This window comes from Aptenodytes patagonicus, chromosome Z, assembly GCF_965638725.1.
Source record: "Aptenodytes patagonicus chromosome Z, bAptPat1.pri.cur, whole genome shotgun sequence".
Lineage (NCBI taxonomy): Eukaryota > Metazoa > Chordata > Aves > Sphenisciformes > Spheniscidae > Aptenodytes > Aptenodytes patagonicus.
In genome coordinates, this window is record NC_134982.1 from 2,026,291 (window position 1) to 2,050,123 (window position 23,833).

At 42.6% G+C, this 23,833-nt stretch overlaps 1 protein-coding gene across 1 annotated transcript in view; it reads right to left on the bottom strand.

Moving 5' to 3' along the window:
• LOC143172797 (netrin receptor DCC) overlaps positions 1-23,833 on the bottom strand; it is a 579,706-nt gene that overhangs the window by 41,911 nt on the left and 513,962 nt on the right. Inside the window, exons 19-23 of the mRNA XM_076362578.1 lie at positions 22,316-22,423; positions 19,321-19,515; positions 14,170-14,202; positions 3,749-3,814; positions 1,280-1,442 (exon numbers count right to left, since the gene is read on the bottom strand). Of these exons, the coding sequence (XP_076218693.1) occupies positions 1,280-1,442; positions 3,749-3,814; positions 14,170-14,202; positions 19,321-19,515; positions 22,316-22,423 (565 nt within the window). The remainder of the gene's footprint in view (positions 1-1,279; positions 1,443-3,748; positions 3,815-14,169; positions 14,203-19,320; positions 19,516-22,315; positions 22,424-23,833) is intronic.

Consider the following 23,833-nt stretch of genomic DNA (forward strand, 5'->3'; position numbering starts at 1 on the left):
TCTCTATTTGCTTCTCTTTCTTGTAATTCCCTTTTCCCTGTTAGAAACTCAAAAGAGCTTTAGCCTTGATTCACCAAACACTACTCAGAAGAATTTCCACTGCCTTCACATGATGGCCTGATTTTCACATGTTAAGACTCACAATAGAAACAGATTTTCAAATCAGTCCATCATTCAACTACCTCAGCACTCCTAAAAGCACGGGCCCTTACTTTTCTGCCTAAATGAGAGCTTTCTTATTTAAAAAATCTAGCCTCAAACATCCATCTTTAGAGAAAGCTCTTCCCCCAGGGACCGTAGAACACTACAAGCTGCCACCTGCCTGTGCTCGACCAGCCCAAAGCTGATTTCAGCAAACATGGGAGCTGTTCAGTCCCCCGACCATCGCTTCTTTCCTTGTGCCACACTTTAAGCATCAGTGCAAATCAATGTAATAACGTCTTGCCCTTAGTGCGAACATGTATTGTTCTTGTGGGAAGGCTATCACTAAACTTTCTCATGTCCAGTCTTTCACAATGGTATAATAATACAATGAAGTAATAGTAGAATAATGAATAGTATCCTAATTTTCAATTAATTAAATGTGTCAAGCCCACCTCCATTTCAAACCCACCTCTAATTTCTCATAAAAACTGAAAAAACCTTTGCGCTTTAGGCTGCTGCCCTTTTATAGCCTTTAAGAAGAATCCTAAAGGTTTTTTCCCCATATTTTTCTATAGACTTTTATTTTTTCAAGTATATGAGAATTATCTGGAGAAATAGTTGTTGATGCTTTTTACTGGAAGACTTTTGGAGACAGACTGTCTGGAGAGGATAACGTCCTCACAAAGGTTAGCCAGTGAGCAGGACTGTCTGTTTCTCAGCTGTGCAGGTGCACGGCTGTGGAGTTAGAAAGTCCGACAGCATCACCAGGCACAGACAAGTACTATTTTTTTTCCTTTAAATCAATGGAATTGATTCGTTCCTGTGTCTGAATTACACTTGACAATACAAACAACAGAGAGCTGTGCATGGCAGACTTATTTTTCAAGGCTCGCCGTGTCAGGGGTACTTATTCTCCATGGATTACTCTGCAGCCTTGGGGACAGGGGACATTCTCCACACACCAGCGATGGCCAGCTTCCCCAAGCCCAGCCTCCAAAAACTACAAGAGATCCAGAACCCAAATGCAGTTTGGTCCCAGAACCCACGTCTCCACAGTATGAATGTTATTGCCCATATCTGTTTTGAAGCTGAGCATCACTGCCTTTTCCTTCTGTCCCGTGATTTCAGAACATACTTCCTCTGCTGCGCCGAGGAGCGCCTGGTGCAGATGACGGCCACCACCACCACCACCACCACGGTGATGACGCCGATGGTGACGACAATGATGACGAGGAGGTTGCTGTTCTTCTGGGGCGTGACGCTGCCGTGGGGAGGGTGCATCTGCCCGATGGGAGGCTCTGAAAGAAGATAGACAACGAGGGGATGGTTAGCGCTGGATTTGCTCCCCTCCCTCTTTAGGAGTCACCCATAAAATAAAACCCATAAAGCCTGTCAGGTGGCCTGAATTCCTCTGAAAAAGCAGACGGAGGGTACAGAAGGGTGTCAGAAAGAGCTGAAATTTATGTCTTGCTGCATTTCAGTGGCACAGCAAACAGGAAAATATTTAAACAGTAATGACTGTGCATTTTCTGGGTGTTAATAACCTGATGTTGGGAGTCAATAACTCTCAGCTCATTTTTGCTATTATCAGCTGAAAATGGAAATACAGGGACTATGGATTTTTTCTTTATGGCCCGTATAGTCTTTCCCGGCATTTGCAGGCAAATACATAACCTTGTGTATCAGCCAACCTGAACGCCTGCTTCATTTGTCAGTACTGCATTCACCCCACAGCCAGTCTCACATCACATTATATTTCGTTTCTTGCTATGCTGACCAGATCCCTGTGCAACGCTCGAGCAGGTTAAGGGCTCAATCTTTTGAAGTGATGAGCTTCCTTAGTTTCAATGCAGCAGCAAGACTGGGACTGAAAATAGCATCATTTCTGGTGTCAAGTCGCAGTCAAACTGACTTCAAGTGGTCACTTCACACCGGTCCCTTGCTTTCAGCCGTATTTTCCCCATTGCACTGGCAATAGCACAGTTTGTATTTTTATAATCTTGTTGGATGACGCCTCTATTTACACAGCGTTGGGCCAAACGTTACAAGACACCTGCACAAAACAGCGGGTGATCCTTTTGCTCTGTCTGCTAAGGTGATCTTATAGGCATCCTATAAGATTACAAACTCACAAACCGCAAAATATCTTTCCACTTAAGCTTAGAGAAAAACCGAATATTTGGTGCAATGGGATGCCAAGGGAAGAGCTGTGCTACAGAATGTCCAAGATTTCAAAAGAAAAGTAACTCAAGAGTTTTCATATGGCATCATCCCCACCACGTCCCATGAATAAACTAAACAATACTTGTCTGGGATTTCATTTTGCCTTTAGTACAACTGAATGTGAAAGGAAAAAAGGACAAATCTTTCCAAATAACAGTTTTAGCTAGCGATAGACGTAATTTAATTGTAATATTCTGCCTTGATTTTCTGACCTAATAGCCTTTCTTTACTTAACTAATTATGCTGTTTAAATAATTTGTCCTTTTCTCATAGCTTTGTCAGGCAACTGAATAAGACAAGCAGCTGCGAGTGCCATCCTTTCAGCATTACAACGCTCTAGTACGGAAATCCCAAAGATTTGGGGGTTTGGTTTCTTTTCATTTCCATGCTGAGTAAAAGGCATTGAAGGAATATACCACACAAAATACAGCAACTATCAAGAAAAGCACATTTTTTTCTCTCCCTACCCTTTATTGCAGGCCCTGGAACTCTCTTTACTTCTCAAAAGTCCGTTTTCCTATATTTATGAGGAGCTGCTATAAAGAGCAGGAGAAAAGCCTAAAACAGTGGTGTGTTGGCTGCAGCAAAGTACGACAGAAAAAGGTAACAAAATTTTGCATTCCCTCCTTGTCTTGACTAAGGAAAATAATCACTGTGAGTTAATCAGCTATGTGCCTTGTAATTATTTTGTACTTTGAAACCTCACTTGATACCACATTTGAGGGAATCCTGTCTGTTGTTTCATTCGATAATGTGAGATGACAATGCTCCATTAGGTAACGGAGATGGGGTCAGGAATAAGAAGTTACTGATAGCGTATCTACACCCCAGCTGGCACTGATTAGGTTCAGTTAATTTTTGTTAATCCACAGGGTTTCCTCTCATGTCTTCCTATTTTAGGGCAGGATTAATGATTAAAAAATGGTATTTTCTGCAGAAAGCTTAAATTGAAATATAATAATGTAAAATGCATTTCACAATTGTTTTAAAGCTGTTATTTTTTTAGAGGCATTCCCATGGCCTGAGATGTATCTAAAACTTTTCTTGCGATGGGATTATCATACCCAGTGACATACTTTTGGGAGTACTGCATCAGCTGGAAATCTGTTGGGTAGTTTGGGGATCCGCTTTAAGAAAGCCGAAACAGAATATATGGTGTCCTGACCCTATTTTTTGTTAACATTTCTGGTTAAAACTACTGTCTTTCAACAGCTGAGATAACTCTTCCCTACAAAACAGCGAGCGTGAGACCTGTGGGCACGTTGGGTGGCCTCCAAACCATGAGAGAAGAATGAGAGAGCAATAAAGAGAAGAAAAGTAGGAGGTTATCACCAAAACTGCACTTAATTATGGAGGGCGGTTGGACGGAGCCTGTATTTACCGTTCAGACTGCTCCTGTCAATCAGGTTGGTGTCCACCGGCCAGTAGGAGCCATCCCCGTGACGACCTGTTGGCAGAAAAAATGCATCAGACATGGTGTGGCAGGTAAACCAGCAAAGTCAAGTTTGCTGCTTGAGACAGCGCCTGTCTGACAACGTTTAAACCATTAAACAGTGCGGGAAAAGCCATCCCATATGTGCTGGGGAAAATCTGTCATCAAAGCAGGCTTTGGAAAGCAAGCTGAATTTCAGCCCTTTGAGCGGCTTGCCTTGTTCTGTTGGGTTTTTTCCCTCCTCCAGATGTCAGAGTGACAAACTAAGGTGTGATGGCAGCACCCGGCTGTGCCCCCTCCACGGGTGATGGGAATAATTCAGCTGCTTTTGCACACAAGCGGCTGGAACTGCGGCAGAGGGACGGGGCTGTACAGAAAATCACCGGCACGTTCTCCACCTGCCAGGTGGCTTTCCACCACTATCAAGCAAGCTTTCTTTAATTTGTTTTCCCGCTTGTGGAAACACAGTTGTGGAAATACAACTCCGCAACTGCTTGCTTTTAACAAAAAGATTGCCTCTTTTCTAACCCTGACGTAAAAAAAAAAAAAGCAAAAAGAAGGGATACAATTATTATTCCAAAAATGTTTTGGCTGTTGAGGCAACATTTGCACTCCAAATTAATATAGTAAAATTTGAGGTGTTCATCTTTTCCTCTGCTTTATTTTCTCCTATTTATCAGCTTTGGGCTGAATAGCCACGATTGTATGTCCATGTTTCTGCCAAGAGCAGCATCTCTGCTTCCTCATGTCCGACAGAAGAAGAATCGCAAAGGTTGGTAAAGTCCTACCAAGCACCTCTTTGTCTCTACCGGTATGGGATTGAGCAGTCAAAGTCCACGGCAGAAGTGGTTTGGGGTAAAAGCCGCTCTTTCTGGCAAAGACCAAGCTTATGCCAACAGCACGCTCTCGGTATGGGCATACTGCACTATAGCAAAGCCCAGAACGTGGCCATCTAATTCCTCCAAAGCGAATTATTTTTTCATTTAAGTCAAATGAGCCTTCCCAGGTGGCACAGTCTCAGCTGACGCAGTCGCACTCTGCTAGGACAGTGGTTCGGGGAAAAGACATCTTCCCCCGGGACGGGCAGAGGCTGCCGGAGCAGCACATCAACACCGACTGCATAAGACCCCTGGGCACTGTCTTTTTTGGCTCTGCCATCCCTCAGGTCAGACAAATAGTACCTGAGGGTGGGTTTGGGTTGGTGAAGGGATTATGTAAAAATTCTGAAAACTTAGCGCAGGGCAGGGAATTACCAGGGATTATTGCAGATAACTTCTACCTCAGACAACCACCATCTACATCAGATCTCTTGGCAGATTAGCAAAAAAACCCCCCATTTTCTCACTTTCCTGCAGTTGTTTGTTGCTGCTGTGCACTGCTAAACAACTGCCATATTCCTCTCCAGAGGTACTTGTATTTCTGTGGATCACAAAGTCAGTCACGTGCATAACTTTGTCTACCAATTTGGAAAGTATTTTGTGATGAATGGCCCTAAATAAATGGCAGATGATTATCATCAGAAGAGACTTCAATGTAATCATCTTTTCAATCAGCATAATTGCACAGCTACAACAACTTCATCCCAAGAAAGCAAGGTTGCAAAACGTTTAGCTGCAAAAGCAGACAAAATAGAGATAAATGTAAGGTATACAGTAATTCTGTTTACCGAGGTGATGCTCTAAAGCAGTCCTATTCATAGTGCTACACTGCAGCGAGTGAATACGTTGTGACCCCGGGGTTATATTGTGCTGAGGAAACTGGGTATCTCCATGGGACATTGCTAAATGTTACTATTTTTTATATTTAGCCCACACTGAAACATCTTAGCGGGAGCCTAACACATTGGAAAATTTAGTCAGGATATTGGAGACTTAAAAAAACTAAACCTGCATGCCCGGCTCTGAAGTTTAGTACTTTTTTAATTAACGTTAGAACACTTTTCAAGGCATTATACATGACACTTTCATTGTAAAAGTATTTGTGTAAACAGCCGCCCATTTCATTCCTGGCTCTAATACGGTGACTGGCACCTGGAGATGCCATTTATTTGGGAGGGCTGCGACACGGAGGCAGCCAGGCAGCAACCGGGGAAAGGTTCGGGCTACACCATCCATCTCGGAGGGTTCTTGGGCTAGAAATGTTTCTGAAACGATTTATGTTTTAAAACCATCCCAAGGCAGCAGAGTCTTCCAGTTTTACTCACTGAGGGTAACTCTTTCAAAAGGCCCAGCTTCTGATCAGAGGCAATTTCACTGATAAGAGGCAGGAAAGCAAATAACTCTTAACAAACAGTATTTCAACAACACTGTTTGTCAGGGATAGCCAAGATTGAATTTATGGTAATTCAGCTCTGTTCTGCTATTAAGACATACAAACATTATTCAATATTTGGATGAACACGGAAATCTAAGCACTTAGGAGATGGGAGGTAAATCTCTGATGCATTGTAAGGTTTTATATGTTAAAGGGTAGGTAGGGCTTAAACCCCTAAGGATTATCCATGCTCTGTTCCAAGCCAACACCCCTCCACGGATCATTTCTATCTTTAGCTTTCACTCGGCAACAGTTTAGGTTATATTTCCCTTTAAAAAACTCAAATGACGTGCAAGAGCATTGCTACTTCGAGGCTATTGCTTCATCCAGTTTCAAGGCCCCAGGTTTCGACTACCTTTATAATAATCTAATTTAAAAAGTAAGCTAACCTGTGTGCTTCCACTTAATCTTCAACACCTTTACCGCGCTCACCTGTTCACACTGTACTCACTATTGCTGTCGCTCTCCACCTCCTTCCCAAATCCACCAGTGGGTTTTTTGTCTTACAGAAGACAAGTACAAAACTCCTGTCCCACTGAGTTTAGATGTAAACCCTCGGTGTCAGCCGGAAAGTCACGTACAAGGTGGGCATAACTCCACAGACGCGTCCAGATCTCATGTGGGTTTTTTTGGGGTCAGACAATGGACTCCCTCTTCAACTTCCACCAGTTTCCAGTGGAGCTTTTTGTCTTTGTATTATTCCATCTTTTGGAACAAACCATTATAAAATCTTGACTAATCAGCTGTTTCTTTGAGAACTGCCTTTTTAAATGGAGGTTAAACAGTCTTTAAACTTGATTTTCCTACTTTTTTAATGAGTTGTATTAAAGGTGGTAACATAACTTTCAGAGGTACGAAAACCTGCATCCATATGAACCTACATATCATTTCTCACCTCTCACTTCTCTGTTTAACTTCTGTTTTTCCCCAGGTCTGTCTTTCAAATGTTTCAGTAACTCGAGTCTTTCTCTGAAAAAGCGTATCCTTTTCCCACAGCTGTATCTCAGGTGCCATTATATGAAATAAACATTTCAACTTGGTCTTGTCAAGGCAAAAAAAATCAAGTTGTGGGTGACAACAACAGTTCTTCATCCTCTCAGGTCTCCAGCACTTGGAAATTGGCCAAAAATTCTGTTGTCATTTTGCTGTAAATCTCTTTCCTTTTGCATGCTTTACTCGAGCAGCCTCCTTATTTGCAAACTTCAGGTATCCCCGCGCGGCACGAGCAGATTGGCAGACGTTGAGCGAATGCTCTCTCCTTGCAAAACACTTGCTGCAAGCCAACTACCTGAGCTGGAGAGCTGGAGGGGGAATGACGCTTGCCGTTGTATCGTCTGCCTCTTCTGAACCAGGCATGGCCCTGCACTACCACTGTTGCTGTATTTTGCCTTAAACAGTCCAAAATACAGAGAAAATTAGCTGAGTAATATTCTCATATGAGACAGCAGAGACTGTAAGTGATATTTCCTGCCCCATGGGTGTCCCCAGCGAGGTTCAAGCATGCAAACTAAGTCATTGGCTCTCACAGCCAACACAAGCTGTCAGGCATACGGTGCCATCAGAAAAGCTGCTCTTCTGCTTCCACGGAAAAGCTGAGCTCCCTTAGTTATGGTGCTGAGCACTTGGAAACCTGCTCCAGGATAGAGCAGAAGATAGAAGATAGCAAGTTGCCTTCAGGGGGCAGCTCTAGCTCGCTGCTGACCTGCAGCCCTCCTAGAAACCTGGTGGAATAAGGAAGCTCAGACATAGCTGAGTAAAAGCCGAGTAAGGAGGATGGCTGAAAAGAAAGGCACAATGGGAGCTTCTGCCCAGAGCAGACACGCAGACATCTGAGAAAAAGAAAGCAAACCCCTAGCACATTGTTCCAATTCGGTATCATCTTCTGGGAAGGCAGAAATACAAGTCAGAAGTCAGAAAGGTTGAATAAGACATGTTATGCAGTTCAGTATCGCTCCAGAGGCTGCTCTTCATCCTGGAAGATGGACACCAGATCAGCCTGAGATGGGTAATGCTGTGCGGCCACATCGCATATTCGCACACCCAGCCGGGAGGAGGAGCGGTGGGTCACACGCTGACTTCAGAGAGCACCAAGGTGAGGATCCACCTCCATGTGCACGGCCATTCACAAGTTCCCTCTTTGGTCAACGATGAGAGAAGGAAACCTCACAACCACAATTGAACCTGCTTATCTTGGATGGGAAAAGCTGGTTTTTGAAGGTACCCCCCTCTCCCCCTTGACCACACTATATGGCAGACTTTGGGATGTACAATATTAGCTTTCACCGCTGAGGTTCTGCATCTATTAGCGTTTAAACAAGTCAGAGCACGAGGACTTGTGTCTTCTTGATGAGAGGAAATGGCCTCAAGTTGTGCCAGGGGAGGTTTAGATTGGATGTAAGGAAAAATTTCTTTACTGAAAGAGTGGTGAAACATTGGACCAGGCTGCCCGGGGAAGTGGTGGAGTCCCCATCCCTGGAGGTATTTAAAAGACGAGTAGATGAGGCGCTTAGGGACATGGTTTAGTGGGCATGGTGGTGTTGGGTCAACGGTTGGACTCGATGATCTTAGAGGTCTTTTCCAACCTCAATGATTCTATGATTCTATGATTCTTCCCGTCTATGGTCAGCACCTGATCACGAAGGAGACACCCACGTTGTCCTGGTGACAGCTGAAGAGCTCAGTGAAGGCAGGGGTGTTTGCAAGTTTGCTTATCAGCAAGTATAAACTGGCAGACTTCTTGGCACGATGCTGGGGCTCAGGGCAGAGATACAAGATTAGGTGAGCAGATACCACAATACCTGTTGACTTTCTAGTCCTTCTGTATCAAGTGCATCCAGAGATAGTTGTCTCAACTATGTCTCAGCGTAGCAGGAAACACAACCAGTATGCAGGAATAACCCTTCTTCTTTAAATTTCAAGCATGCCTTGCCTTCTGAGATGCTTTCCATTGTTTGGACCTTTAGAAAGAGTTCCTACACCTGCTTGGTAAACATAGCCAGATGACAGAGTTTAAAAGGCTTTTTTTTTCTTTTTCCCCCCCAGAAGGGGTTATTCTGATAAATGGGATGTTTTTTATTTCTTTTCTCTAGCAAAAAGTGTTACAGACCACTGCATTATTTGTTTAGGAAGCAGCTCTTTGAAAAAGATCTGAACTGCTCATCCTTTCACTCCTGCTACACTCAGAGTTTGCAAAATAGCTTCAGAACCGAAAGCCCAGAGCCATCAAAAGCTTTAACAGAGAAAAAGAGGCAAACTTGATGCCTTCTGCAGTCACAGTATGAGACGATGTGACTGTTTTGGGGCTGATATCAGGCTGTAGAGGTACCGGCAGCCGTTTTCACGCAGGAAGGCATGTGCAGAAACGCCAGCACAGGAAGGTTTCAAATGGGCAAACAGCCAACACGCCTGCAATAATCCAACATGGCAAAGGTTGAATTGCAAAAGCCAAATTCCAGGCATGACTAGACTGCGCTTCAAACCCTCTTGCTCTGAAAGCTGAAACAAGTGGTGCACTGTTAACTCGTGAGATGGGGAGCACCGAGGTGTAAAATAGCAGGTCTGCGGTCAAGTACCCAGCGTCCATCCCCTGTTCAGGAGAGGCAAAGTCCCCCAGCATCACTTGGAAACCCTTCCACGTGCCTCCAGACTGGATGCAAAACAATGCAGACCCCCGTTTTCCTCGGGATTTGGAAACAAAAGCTGTGGATTTCTGTCTCGGATGATCTTCTCCACGGGTTTTTTGTGGAGCCTGTGTATGGTCACTGGCCCTGCTCTGGGCATGGGGAACAGGAGACCTCCCACTGGCCTCACCATGGCAGTAAACTTTAAATCTGAACTTGTAAATGTCCAGTTTATGGTTTAAAAAGAGTAATGTCATATAAAAAAAAATCGTACCTGTATTCCAAATGTAACAGTTTTCCATAGTGATACACGAATTTATCTAGATAGTTTATATGACCCATTTCATGGGAGGCACATTTTCAGAAAACAATTGAACAATCAAAACGTATTGAAATTTCCTAAGATAAGGAGAAACATTTGTTCAAAATTGTGTATGTTTCCTTTTATCAGCATTTACAGGGGACCTTATAAAACATTTGGAGTCCAAAAGCAGAAATCAGCTTTTTCTGCTCTTGCAGCGATCGAATTCCGATGGCAACACATAACTGTTGACAAGTCCTATACTGACAAAATATGGACTAAAGAATTTAATATTGTTTTATCAAATGGAAACTGGGGCAAGATAAAACACAATGAAGTAATCTCTTCTTTGCCCAGTTTGCCTCTATATATTTCAGATGAAAATCATAAATAGAGTTTTTAGACTCCAGGAAGCCTCTACCACAGCTCATCTGAAAGCAGCTTGTCGTGTCCCACATGCATAAGGATTGTGACAAAAATTCTCTCTTGAGCATCTGAAACTGTAATTTTATTCTTACTTTTATATTACCATTTTTGCTACCTTTGAATATGCCCTGCTCTACCAGTTGCATACAGGCAAAATAAAAATCTGAAAGGAAGCTGACACGTTTACGGGCTTGGCACCCACTTCAGATTTAAGGGCTCTCTTGGGAAACGTGTGATTTGATTCTCTAGATGCCGACGCTCCTCTTTTTGCCCTTTGGATAACAGAGTTTGCACCCTGGAAGCATTATTTGCATTTCATCAACAGGATTTCTCATTCTCCCTCAGACAGCTGTAGACCAAAGCTTCCACAGGACGGGACGTCCATCACTTATGGGCAAGAATGAAGTAACAGAGGTTATGTATCTCCTGCCTCCTTCCTCTTCTCAGTGGTAGCCCCTTCTTGCAGCGGCTGGTCTCTGCTCTCCCAGGGAGCTGCAGCAACAGGGAGCACATTTGCCCTGACCAAGAAACCTCTGAAGTTCTCCCTAAACTCTCCTCTCCTCCCCATCTCCTTTTTTGCATCTAAGGATGGCAGCAGTTGTACCGGCCCTTCTAGCTGACCCCACATCTGGGATCTTCAAAGCTCTACCACCTCATGCCCTGAAACCTCCGTGTCTCTGCCCAAAGCCCCTCGCATGTCCCACACCCTCCAACAGTGCTTTGCTGCCACGTAAGTGCATTTTGCTTCCTGAACTCGGGAACCACGAGCCGGCTTTAGAGACAGATGACCTACCAGAGTTAATTCGTGTCACTCAATAAGAATTGCATTTGTGGCAGGGATGGCCCTAAGGACCTTGTCCAAAGCACAGAGTAATTTAAAAGGCTCCCACTGCCTTCAGTAGGCATTGGTTCAGGATGATTAAAGAATTAGCTCTGATGATTTCTAAGACAAATGAGCTTTTAGAAACTTTGACTTTGTTTGTCTTAATGCTTGTGCTTGGAGTACAGTTACAGCGAGACCTGGCCCCATCGACTTCTCTTTAACAGAGTTGCCTAAAGATCAAGTAAATGCCAGTGAAGACCTCAGACTCCGTCTTATTAGAATTCATCATCGGGGGCACATAAAAATGGAAACTGGGTTTAAATATCAACAAGGCTATGGAAGATATAACAAAAGGCTGAGAATTTCTCCTCCTTATATACTACAGTCCTAAAGAACGAAAACGCAGTGTATTTCAAGTACCCAGGTGAAAGACAGTTTTTATGTACTAGGAGTGACTGTGTTTAACTCATGCTCTGCATACCTGCTGTCTGCTGAAGACACGCTAACCTAATTTCATTTTTGTAAGTTATTTCACTCAAATCAAATAAAAAAAAAAACCCACCGTACCTGAAGCAATTGGGAATTCACAGGCTACGGCTGCAATCCCAACACACAGTTACCACCCAGGGGGTATGCTTCAGCCAGACATCACGCTGCAAGTAGTTGTACCAGACTGCTTGAAATCTTTCCTGTTTTAAAGTCTATACGGAGTATCGTTCACTGAATAGGTTGCAAAAACTGCTCAGGCTGTACAAGAACAATGAATTATTCTGGTGACAGTTTTTCCATAGCAAGGAAAACCTGAGCAAGGGGCGCAGCGTTCCCAGAGGAACACGATGCGCAGAAGGAAAACGACCCAGACCTCTTTTTTTCTGTGGTAGTTTGAGGAATATGTATTCACTTACCACATACAGCGTAGCTGCACTTAATCTGTCATGCTTATTTACATCTCCCCATTAATTAAACTACAGCACAAGGTGGGATAGGCCGGTCTCTGTGCAGAGGATCTGATTCTTTATATCCTTGTGATGGACATAAGTTCACCACTCCGTGGAACATAAAAACGCTTTTTCACATTGCCTACATTTTTTTTCTTTCCCATAAAGCATCACAAAAGTAGTATGTAGAGCATCCAAGAAGTTCGGGATTTTCTGCAGCGTTACATGGCAAGAAGCAAGCAGAAACTCAGGAACAAGCCTGACGCTGCTTTCACAGATATCTGCCTCACCAGCAGACAACGTGGGACAAGTATTGAGAAAGAACGGACCATGTCTATAGGAGCGGTTGTCCTGCGATGGCTACAGCAGGTTACGCCTGGCAGCCTGCTGTGACTCTGGTGCTGGCTTTGCCACTGGAAATCACAATCTGCGGAGAAGGCAGATGCTCCACGTGCTATGCTGTGAGGTCCATTAAATAGCACTACAGTATGGCCATACAACCATACAGTTATGCTGAAACAGAGCTACGCGCTCAGTGAAGGACTAAAACACAAACCCTGATTTCCATCCAGCCTTACTTTTTTTCCCTTTTTTTTTTTTAAACTGAACTTGACACTTTTTCAGCCCTGTTTACCAGATGATACCTCGTGCTGAAGCCTCTCCTAGGTTTTCCAAACCTGCCTGAAAACATTTTAAATGCAAATTTGAGAAAAATATACCGACAAGTTACATTCAGGCTTCTTTGTAACCTAACACTTTTACCCTTTAAGAATAGTTTTTATCTATTCAAACCTGACATTTTCAATTTGTGTGTGCCGTGGTGCAAAAAATCATACTGAGAAAAACCAGCTTTTAATTTTATAATATGTATACTTCTACTTCTTTCAGCAAACCATATGCTGAAATCAGAGGGTGCTTTTCCAAAACTGGCTGAGAGCGGGTCTCTCCAATGTGCTACCTTGCTGTGAGACTGCATGTGGTACCTGGTACAAAGCAAAACCCTAATGAAGAAATATGCTCTCGGTTACCTCCAGGGATGCTCCAGGTCAAAGTAAAACCTGTGAAAGGGCCTAGAGTTGACTTTGATCTTCTAAATAACGCTTTCTTGTCTTCCCTAGGAATTATCTATTGCGGGTTAATTCAACTCACTAAATTGGGATAAGACGGGAGCTGTTACGTGAAGCCAGGAATTTGAGGTTGACACCTCACTTTGCCTTTTAAACTAGTGTGAAGTGAGAGTTCAAATCCAAATAAACCTCCCAAGATCAGGCCTGAGTTTTCCAAATGTCACCGTGACTGTTTCCTTGGGCAGATGTCACACAAACGTACAATGCTCTAGCTGTAATTGAAAGAAATACTTAGGAATAATTGGTCTAAAGTAAAAAAAGGAAAAAATATCCTAGCAACCGACTTCAAAAGTATTCAAAAGGAGATAGGAGCAAAGGAACTGTGACTAGTCAGACATATATTCATATTCGGAAAACGTAATGATAATGCCTTGAAAAGTTGACTAAGCTTCGCTATTACTAAACAGGAGCTGCTGGTTTGAGAGAAAAGATGATTTATGATTTCTCACTGTGAGGCTTTTGAACTTTAATCTATAACCCACGAAAGGGTGCAAGAGGAGCCTTGAAATTATGCTGAGCTTAATTATACTTAATGTGAATTATTCAGAAGTGCAGCAGAGAGACTAAAAATGTATTTCATACAAAGAAGCTTGACATTTTAATTGGTCCTTCAGAAAAGAGACAAAACAATTTTCTCTCACGAAAATTTACATCTTCCCCATCAAAGCAGCAGCCTCAGCCAAGCAGAACTTCATTAACAAGATTAATTATCACGCCAGCGTCTGCCTCATCAGGTGTGCAGCCCAGGTGAAAAGCGCGGCCCCCTCCCCGGCGCGCCCCCGAGGCTCTGGCAGGAAAGGCGACAGATTGAGGGCACCGTACCTTGGTCATTAGCCATTTTGTCAGGGTGCTCGACTGCAAGAAAGAGACAATGTCATTAGAGGCTGACAGCTCCTCGCAGGCAAGCCGACACATCGCATGAACTATTGTGTTAGGAGGTTGGCGCGGGGCGGTGCTGCCTTCCCGCACCGGGGGCGGGCGGCGCAGGAGGACAGGGTGAGCTTTACCGTTCCCTTTTTCAGAGAGATCCTGGAGAACTGAGGGGACAAACACAGAATCACAGAACCACAGAATCACAGAGCATCTCGCGTTGGAAGGGACCCGTAAGGATCCTCGAGTCCAACTCCCTGCTCCTCACAGGACTACCCGAAACTAAACCATCTGGCTAAGAGCGTCGTCCAGACACGCCTTGAACTCTGAACACAGGTTGAACCATGCCTTATACCAGGTATTTTCACCAAGTTCTTCCAAATGTGAACCCTTTACCGCAGCATTTTTTCATTCTCTTGTTCTTTTTCGGTATGATCTGGGAAGTTTAATTAAGCAAGAAGGGAAAGAGAGAGAGACACTGCTTCTTTAAATAATTACAGTCAAATCACCTACAAGTTGAAGGCTCAGTCTGACTTACATTATCATTGTTCCAGCTTTTTACAAAGGGGTTTAAAACTATTTACATGTTTTTGCATAATAACCATAAAAGATAACGTGATCTGAAGTGCACCAGACAAGACTTCAAAATTCAATAGATATATTAAAAGCTTTCCTGCACAGCTACAACTTCTGACTATTTATGATATGGCTGAGGGAATTAAACTTTCCTTGGATTCATAAGTAGATACCATCGTAGAGCATTAACGAGTCCTCTGCTTAATAAATTATGCAAGAATCTTAAGCACAGGAAATTGGGGGAAAAAGAAGTGGTTTGGCACATGAATCTGGAAGTCAAATAACCACTGCCTGCAGGTGCAGAGCGTGCTGCTCCCCTCGCTGCTAAAATCACGACAAAACCTCCTCTAGATCATGGCATCACGCTAGGAACAAACGGAGGTTCTGAACTAGCAGTATTTTACATTTACAGACACAGCTGTGAGCTCCATGCCTGTGGCAGAGGGGGAATAGCTCCTTCGATGACCCCCAAACCCTCAGCTAATTTTTTTTTTCCCCTCTCAGACTTTTTCACATGGATGCAGAGAAGCAGGGTATATGGAGCACATTGCCTCCAACTTTCTAGAAATCTGTGAGCCTGCGCTTCCCCACTGAGCCGTACCTGGGTTATCACCTTTCCCTTAGGACAAATGTATTCATGAAAACATGAAACCTTGCTCGTGACTGCAGTTACCTCCGTCCGAGCGCCGATGCCACTTAGACGCCGCCCTGGCACCACTCAGCGTTCGCTGCCTTCTCCAGGCGATGGAGGAGGCGAAACCCCTGACACCTCCAGTGCCATGAAATGCCGCAGCCCGGCTGGGTAATATCTGCTTCTGGCCGGTCATGGGGGTTCACGTTTGGTGCCGGTTATGAACCGGGATGCGCTGTTGAACCACGACGCCAAGGCAGCATTAGAGGGCACTGCAGTGCTAGAAATGCTGCCCCACACCATCCTTGCCAAAAGGGGGGTTCCAGGGGCGGACCGGCATCGTCTGCGATTTCAGGGCTCTTTTTGAAATGGTACAGTGGCAACTTTTAATCTGGTGTCCTGTAGAAAGCCCATGAATACAGTTTTCCTTGCCCAGATTAGCACGATGGGAATATCTGAGAGTGTACTGAAGCTCAGCCCATGACCTCTTCCTCCCCCTCTCTCCCCCTTTCCACTCATCCCTTGGAAAACACATCTGATCCAGTGTTTTATTCACGCTTGACATTATGTCTATAGGTGCATTAACAGGCAACTTTTTTCAGGTTGTATGTATTGATGTAATGTTTTGTGTGATTCCGATAGGCAGAACGCTACTCTTTAATTTTCTGTAATTAAAGGAGCTCAGCACTCGGGGAAGGTCTGTTTGTAAATGCTGGCTGAAATCCAGAATAGGTACGGCTGAGCAGAAGAAAGCATAAGCACATTTAGTAAGTGCAGTTCTGAGACTTGCTTGTTTCTGTAATAGATGAGAAAAAAAAATCGCTGACAAGTTATTTAAAAGATGGAGGAAATCCTCCTTCCTACCTGCCTGTCACCGGTTCGTTCATTCACTCTTTAGTTGTCACGTTTCAGTGGGCAGTTGCACATAAATTTCAGGCTATTTATTTACTTCTGCAACTTAACAAATTTCTGAAAATTTACATGCCATAAAAGTAACGTAACATCGAGAGTTGGAATGTAACTTCAGGGGCAATCCGTGACAATACACTGCGAAAGGCTGCAAAATACACATACTATTTGGGCACCCTCTGCTTCTCTTCCATATACACATATACATATATACATGTATACATAATATTTACTGAAGTCATCCAGACTCAGTAAGGAGTAAGAAAAATCCTAGTAACGACCTCAAATTTTGGCCCAAATAATATAACAAAAAAAAGGTGGGATGTTCAATCACATTCTACCCTTCTATTCCAGGTCCTTAGGAATGTGTGTATCAGATTCTTCATCCTTTAAGTGATAAATTTAACCAGCCAGAGCATACAAAGCAGATCCTCAACTGATGTAAACTGTCGTAGATTGATTGAAGTTCACAGTTTAACGACAATTTACATAAGCTAAGGATTTGCCCGTTTGCCTCTGTGTTATCATCAGTGGAGCTGAGGTGGAAGAATAGAAACTCATTGCTCTGTGGTAGTGTTATTTACTACTAAACATATCTCTTTCTCACAGATCACTACATTTTCATTAGTAAAGGAAAGTCCCTACAAATACTCGCATCGCAATTACAACACAAGTAATGGCTTGGTTTCCTTGGAGGAGCTTTATGTGCTATGATACATGAAACGAGACAGTGGGTGACTTAGGGGATCTTTGACGCTTGTTTAGTTCCTCGTGATTTAAAACTCCCTCTGATCAGGACATAGATTTGCCATCAGAGCACACATTACCATATGGCACGTACGCATCTTCTGTTAATAATCATTAAGGGCAGGATACCAACATTTTTGCATAATTCAGAATGCACTCAAGACTTCAGAAAGTCTTTTCACCTCAAGTGTAGGGATAGATTTGTCAAAAAAACAGTTGAATATTATTGAACGTGACATATTTAGGGTGGATATCATTAAGCATTCATGGCAGGGTATTAGACATAGTCCTTGTAGGCTATTACAAGATGTAACAAATGTATAAATTCATCTTTTTGGTATCTGTTGATGCTGTCTGATCCAGAATTCATTTCCTAAATGAGTTTTATGGTACTTTGTGTAAACATTACAAAGTAGGTGATATCAAGTGCATTAATCTTTTGGTCTAGTTAGATACCCGGGTCTCTGTATCTTCTCATATCTCATTAGTCTGCAGTTATTATATTTTGATGCCTTGGCTCATTTTAAACTCAGTCTAATAGACTTCTTCTGCTTGGCACAAATTGTGAGCATGAAATTAAGTTGGCACCATCCGCTTGATAGAGATGAAGCACCCACAAAGTGCTATCTCTTCACATTTCATGGCAGTGGAGAATGAATAATCAGGATCTTACCAATAATTCATTCAAAGTGAAACATGACTTGGACAAGTAAGTCCTGCAAACCTGGGCAGGCGGTGATAAGCTCAGAACAAATTGATACAATTTTTCATTTTTTTCTGACTCTTGCTAATTTGTGAAAACTGTTGTATGAGGCTTTTCACTCCCAGCCTGAATGGTCGATAGCATGCTTTAGAGACACTGATATCAGTGAAGCAAAAAGGGCAAGCTCGCTGCCAGTGCTGCTGAGAACACTGGCTCATTCACTGAAATCCTTCCTTAAAATGGAGCTTCCCCTCCTTCCCTCAGAGGCAGCAGAAAAATTTGCTATTCATATGAAGGTTTGCTGAAAGACAAACTCAAATACAAGCTCTCGCCAAACAAACAAGCAAATCCCCCAAAGGGAATGATGTGGGGTTGTGTGTCACCCCTTCTCTGCAGTCATTTTGCTTGGCTTTTGTACAGCTCGCGTTAAATGAAGTCACTTACAATTGATTAAAAAGAGGCTTGCGTGTGAACGCTAATTCCAAGCCTCTCAGGCACAGGTTTGAGTCTGAATTTCCCTAATTTCCCTCCAGTCATGACTCCTCGGGCCCAGCCTGCGTCCAGTTTCAATTACCTTCTGCCAAGATGTTATTTTTATATACAGATCCCTGGATTTTCTCTAGAGAAGACACAGCGATAACGTGCTCTCTCATATGCCATGCTTCTTTCCTGGAACAGGTTCGCTGTTTATGTCATTTGAGTTTTTCATTAATTACACGTCTTTTTAAAAGTAATTTCATACCTTTGTGCAAATGAATGAGTGACAGTTAAAATATAAGGAGCAGAGCTGCGGCAAGCACCCTGCTTCCCACGCACAGTAATATTGCTTACATCTTCATAACTAATAATTTCTGGGTAGATCATGTCAGGGCTTCACACAGACAGGCAGCGGGGAAGAGAGAAGAGGAATATCTCTCCATGTTAATTTGAAATTGAGTCTGATACAAGTGCAGTCCTTTGCTCTCATAAACACATTGGTGCTGAAATACCAGCCAAAAAAAATGGGTGCCCCTGTTTTGCCTGCTCCTTCTCACTGGTCACACTAAGGGAGAGGGATCAGGTATTAATTAGTCTGTTAATAACAGGTACTGAAAAACATGTTGAAAACCAACAACTTTCCCCACGCAAAGTCAAGTTGCATCTCAGTTTGCTGAGATTTTTAATCATAATTTTGCATGCCTACTCTGTTGATAGGAGTGAGTCATTACAGGTTCCTACAGCCACCGGAGGATCCAAACCGAAAAGGGACCTCCCTAGAGAAATCCAGTCAGATCCAATCAGCTTTATTATTGATGGTAGAAAGTTAGGTGGTGTCAGAACGCTTTCCCCCAGCTGACTGAATCTAAAAATATAGTTACTGCCTCATTATGTGGTTTACTTTTGTCAACTACTGTATATAGCATTTTGCTTTTATCTCTCAATAATAGTTTCAAGTAGTAGGATCTCTTCTGGCTGACACGGAATTAATTGCAAAGCTCCCACAGAGGCATTAGAAAATTCTATGTATCATTAATATCCAGATGACACAGATCCAAACCTTTCAGCGTCCGGAAGAAAACAGGATCGGAGAGGGGCCCGACTCCCTTGGCGTTGCGAGCTTGGATTCTGAAGTAGTAGACGGTGTCCAGGTTGAGGTCCATGATCTGGTGGGTGAGCCGGTCGCCGCTGATGGACTCCATAATCCAGTCGTCAATTGGAGCATTCTTGTCCAAAGTATAGAAGAGGATGTAAGCTGAATAAACACAGTCTCTCAGTTAGTACCGCAATCAAATTTTAACGTGCTTCCGTTACGAAACACATATAAAAATCAGATTTCTTAAACATCAGGGGTTTCTTTTTAAAAGCAGTGATGGCAGGTCTCCGATAAAAATAGCTTTGAGGAACATTATGACAATACGCATCTGTCTATTTTTAGAACAAAATCACAATTACAGTATTCACTGTAAGAAATATAGATTTAACAAATATAAAAATAGGTAGCACACATTAAAAGGCTGTTACAAGTGCATTTCTCAAATGCAGGCGCACCATTCAGTCTGATAGCGGCCATAAACCATACGATGTAAGTCTTTAGTGTTTCACTGCCGAAATAAAACTAAACGGCATTAATGATACACATCAATTACTGGCTGCTTATGGGAAGCCATACAATATTTCTTGGCAACTATAGGGGAAAGTATTTTGGGGAAAAGAATGAAGAATTAAAAATTTTGGTAACTCAGAATTTTGTTAACTTAAGAGTACTACGATAACTACTTACCACTGAATAAAACTTGAAAGTTTTAGAACTCAGAGAGTAGAAGTACCAGTGTCAGGAAACGATACTAGTTTGTAGGAATTACCTTGCCAGCAAATGAAATTTTGGGAAGAAGAAAAAAGCCTGTGAGCAAGGCTGAGAAGTCTGGCACACCCTCTGTGCCAACCCAGCCCCAGCTGGGGACCTGCAACGCCAGGCGCTGCCTAAAGTTGAAAACATTTTCTTTTTTTTTTTTTCCCCTCCTTTCTTTTTCTTTCCTGTTTTTCCTGAAAGGCTCCCTGGCAAATCAGTCATACGCAAAAAACCCACTCTAAGTCCAGTCTTCAGTGCTGTGCCGCAGGAGTGAGCTACTGGAGCAGAGGGAGACCGAGCAGGTCTTCTGGGCTTCATCTTTGTGCCTGGATCCAAAGTTACTACAAAATTGGTGTAAGCCTTATTACTGCTATTTCCCTATTCTTTTCTGAAACAAAGATGCTTTTCAAAACTTATTCCACATGAATGGTTACACTGGTCATGGACAAGCAGAGTTAGGATGGAAATGATATGTTTTTGTGTTGGTTTTTTTTTTTCTTGTTTTATATTATGGGATTTTATTTAGAGGCTTGTAGTTTGGGGCTACTAAAGCAGTTTCTCTGACCATGACATTTGAATTAATATATATAAAGTTATGAAAATATAGATATGTTTCTCAAATTAACACAAAAACACTCGCTCAAGCATTTGCAGGGATGAAGATTTGGTTGTTAGGGACATTCCTACTATCCACAAGGAGTTGTTTCCCCTGGTTGATATGGCTAGGAAACATTTGACCCCATATGCAGTAAAAAAATCCCTATGAGAGTCATTCTTCAACCAAGTGCTACAAGGAGAAGTTTGTGCATGGATGTCAGGGGACCCAGTCTGCTCTCAGGTCTGAATGCCGCTGTCGATGGAAAAACTCTATATAAAAGTTGCTACCGTGGAGTCATTTCACACCTTGGAAGTCAGGAAAGCTTTTATTTTATTTTGTCTTTTAGTCATAGGGAATCAGGACCATTAGCACTCATTTCAGTGTGTTGCCCATCAGAATGATCGTTTCTTCTCTCTAACGGCTAAATTAGGTTAGTGTAAACAGAGCCATTTCATAAAACGTCCTCCTTTCGGACACGGTCACAGACTGTCAAGCGCTGATGATAATGTAGAGTGAAATTATACACAGTTATGCAAGTCTAACCTAGGAATCGTTATTGCTGGGCGATGTCCACACGGAAATATATCCTTATTTTATCGGTGACATAAAGTGAGATACCTTCCTGGTGTAACTCACAACAGCTCATCTGATGCCAGTGAAGCCCTGCCGAGTTACAACCGTTAAAATCTGACCCAGCGCTCCTCACTTCTAATGGCTCACACGGGACGTCATTCTGAAGCATTCTTCCTCTTACACTGACATTTCTCACTGCTTCAGCAGCGTGTCGCTGGGATTACCAGCAGTAATGGTGACGTGTGCACGCTTTCTCCCACACGAAAATATGTTGTAGAACTGGTCTAACCCAACTGTTTGTAGTAATGTGAACATAATGTGCACGTTTTTGAAGATGAGCCGTATTTCTCCTAATAATTATATGCCTCTGAGATGTCTATTAGCAGACTAAAATGATCATTTAAATGCAAAATCTCAGATAGAACTCTACTATATTTTTCAAACTAAATTAACATTAAAGGTTTGTAATGGATTTCTTAATTAGGCACTAAGGTTATGTGCAATATTTTGGAAAATAAAATCTGTCATTGTGAAGCACCTATTAAGTTCAGTTCTTGTCAGTCAATATTAGGGTTTTTTTCCTGATCATTGCTGCCTTAAATTGTTATTGTGAAGTTAAATATCTACCAATAAATTCTCCCATTATGTGCTGCACCGAGCAACCTATCATTATGTATATTATGTATTGCATTATTGCCAAAGTACTTATTAGTCATTTCTAATTATCATTGAGCAGCACGTACCACATAACCTTTGCTTAAAGTGCTGCATTTTTAAACTTATATTACTGCTCTTAGCATTCAAAAATATAAGATCTACATCCTCTAAGTTCTAGATCTTGCAGTATTCTAACATTGCCTTGAATCCTAGACCAAGTTGGCTGATAAAAGCAGGATAAAATAAAATAACGTCAGATCAAATAGCATTCTAGAAAAAAACCAGAGATGTTTCCACAGAAAATAGGGAACAAAAGCAGCACATGATCAGAACAGTAAAATAAAAAGGAGAATGCAGGATAATGTAAATGTTTACCAGTAATTTTGCCATTGGCTTCCAACGGCGGCTGCCAGCTGACAATGACGGCCCGGGGCTTCCCTTCCCGTGTAATGACTGTCAAATCCTTGGGAGCAGAGGTTGGAGCTGAAAATAGTGAAAATAATTGAAAACAGAAGTTATTCACCTTCTTTTGAATTTCTTACACACCGTAGCAGGCGCGAACTACCCAGTAGGCTTTTACCGCTTTGTTAGATCCTTTCAAATGCGAGTGTCCTTAGATGCATTTCAAACATGTAACATATGATTTGTCCAGAAGTGATATTTTAAAAGTGGCAATTGTACAAAACACTGCGTGTGGACACGTTAGGATGTGGTGGATAGCTCTGATCCTCTTACCATTCATATCGGTCCTTACAGCTGAACAACCGCCGAGGTATCCAAGAACACCTAATACTCTGGGAGCCCTATACATTTAATAACAGTAATAATATTGTGGCCTCTCTGTTAGGAACATTTGTAGGTAGGTACCAGTATAAAACAAATATAATTGTGTATATTCATTAAACATATGCTCAGCTTGGGACATTTTAGACACGATAGAAAATTCTTAGCTTTTCTATTTCTACTGCATTAAAGACGGAAGGCTGGATTTCTGAGCCTGCAGTGTCTGCTTTGCACCCTGCTTTACTAATGCTGGCCATGAGGTCTTGCACAGCATCTCAGGTACTTTAAAATCATATCGCAAGACTGTGAGGAGAAAGGAAAAATGGGCAGTTATTAAAAAATAATTGAGAGAGAGGGGTAATACATTGGTGCTGAGCTCATCGTTTGTTTACTTAGTTTTGATACAGGTTGTCGATGACTTAGAGCATATAGATACCATAACAGCACGGAGAACACAGCGTACGAGCATCCCATCATCTGTGTCCTACCCATATGGCCACTAAACAACTTTCTTGAATGTTCGAAGAACTGCTCCAAAGTCACTTTACGAGGTAAAGCTCTAAAAATCTGTTGGATCGTGCTGAGCTAAACCAGCCCGGTCTAAAGCACAGACACAAATCTTCAGGGTGACGAACATTTAATGATCTTAAACAACAAGAAGGAAGGAAAGAGCCAGTTGCCGTACAGGCTCTGGTCACAAGGAATCGATCCCTTTGAAATACCACCGAGCAGATGGTCTCACGGTACTTGCACCAGCTGAACTTTTCAAAAGTGGGAACCAGAAAGCAACCAAGAAATCCGTACACAGAAAACAAAAGTTTCTTTACCATTGTTGTATTACTAAGCAGGCGACTACTCGTCAGCTGGTGCTCTCTGTGGCAGGTTTGTGGTGGATTATCTCTTTGCTATATGTGCTGGAACAACACCTTCAGTCTGGTATGTCCACAGCCAGCACCAATGGGACTCCCAGTGTTTCACTTTAGTCTCGTCACATTAGCGGCTCCTCGCTGGAAGCATCTTTCTTAGCCTGAAGCAGGCAGGCCACAACACAAGCTCACAGATCATAGAATCATAGAATAATTTGGGTTGGAAGGGACCTCTAAAGGTCAT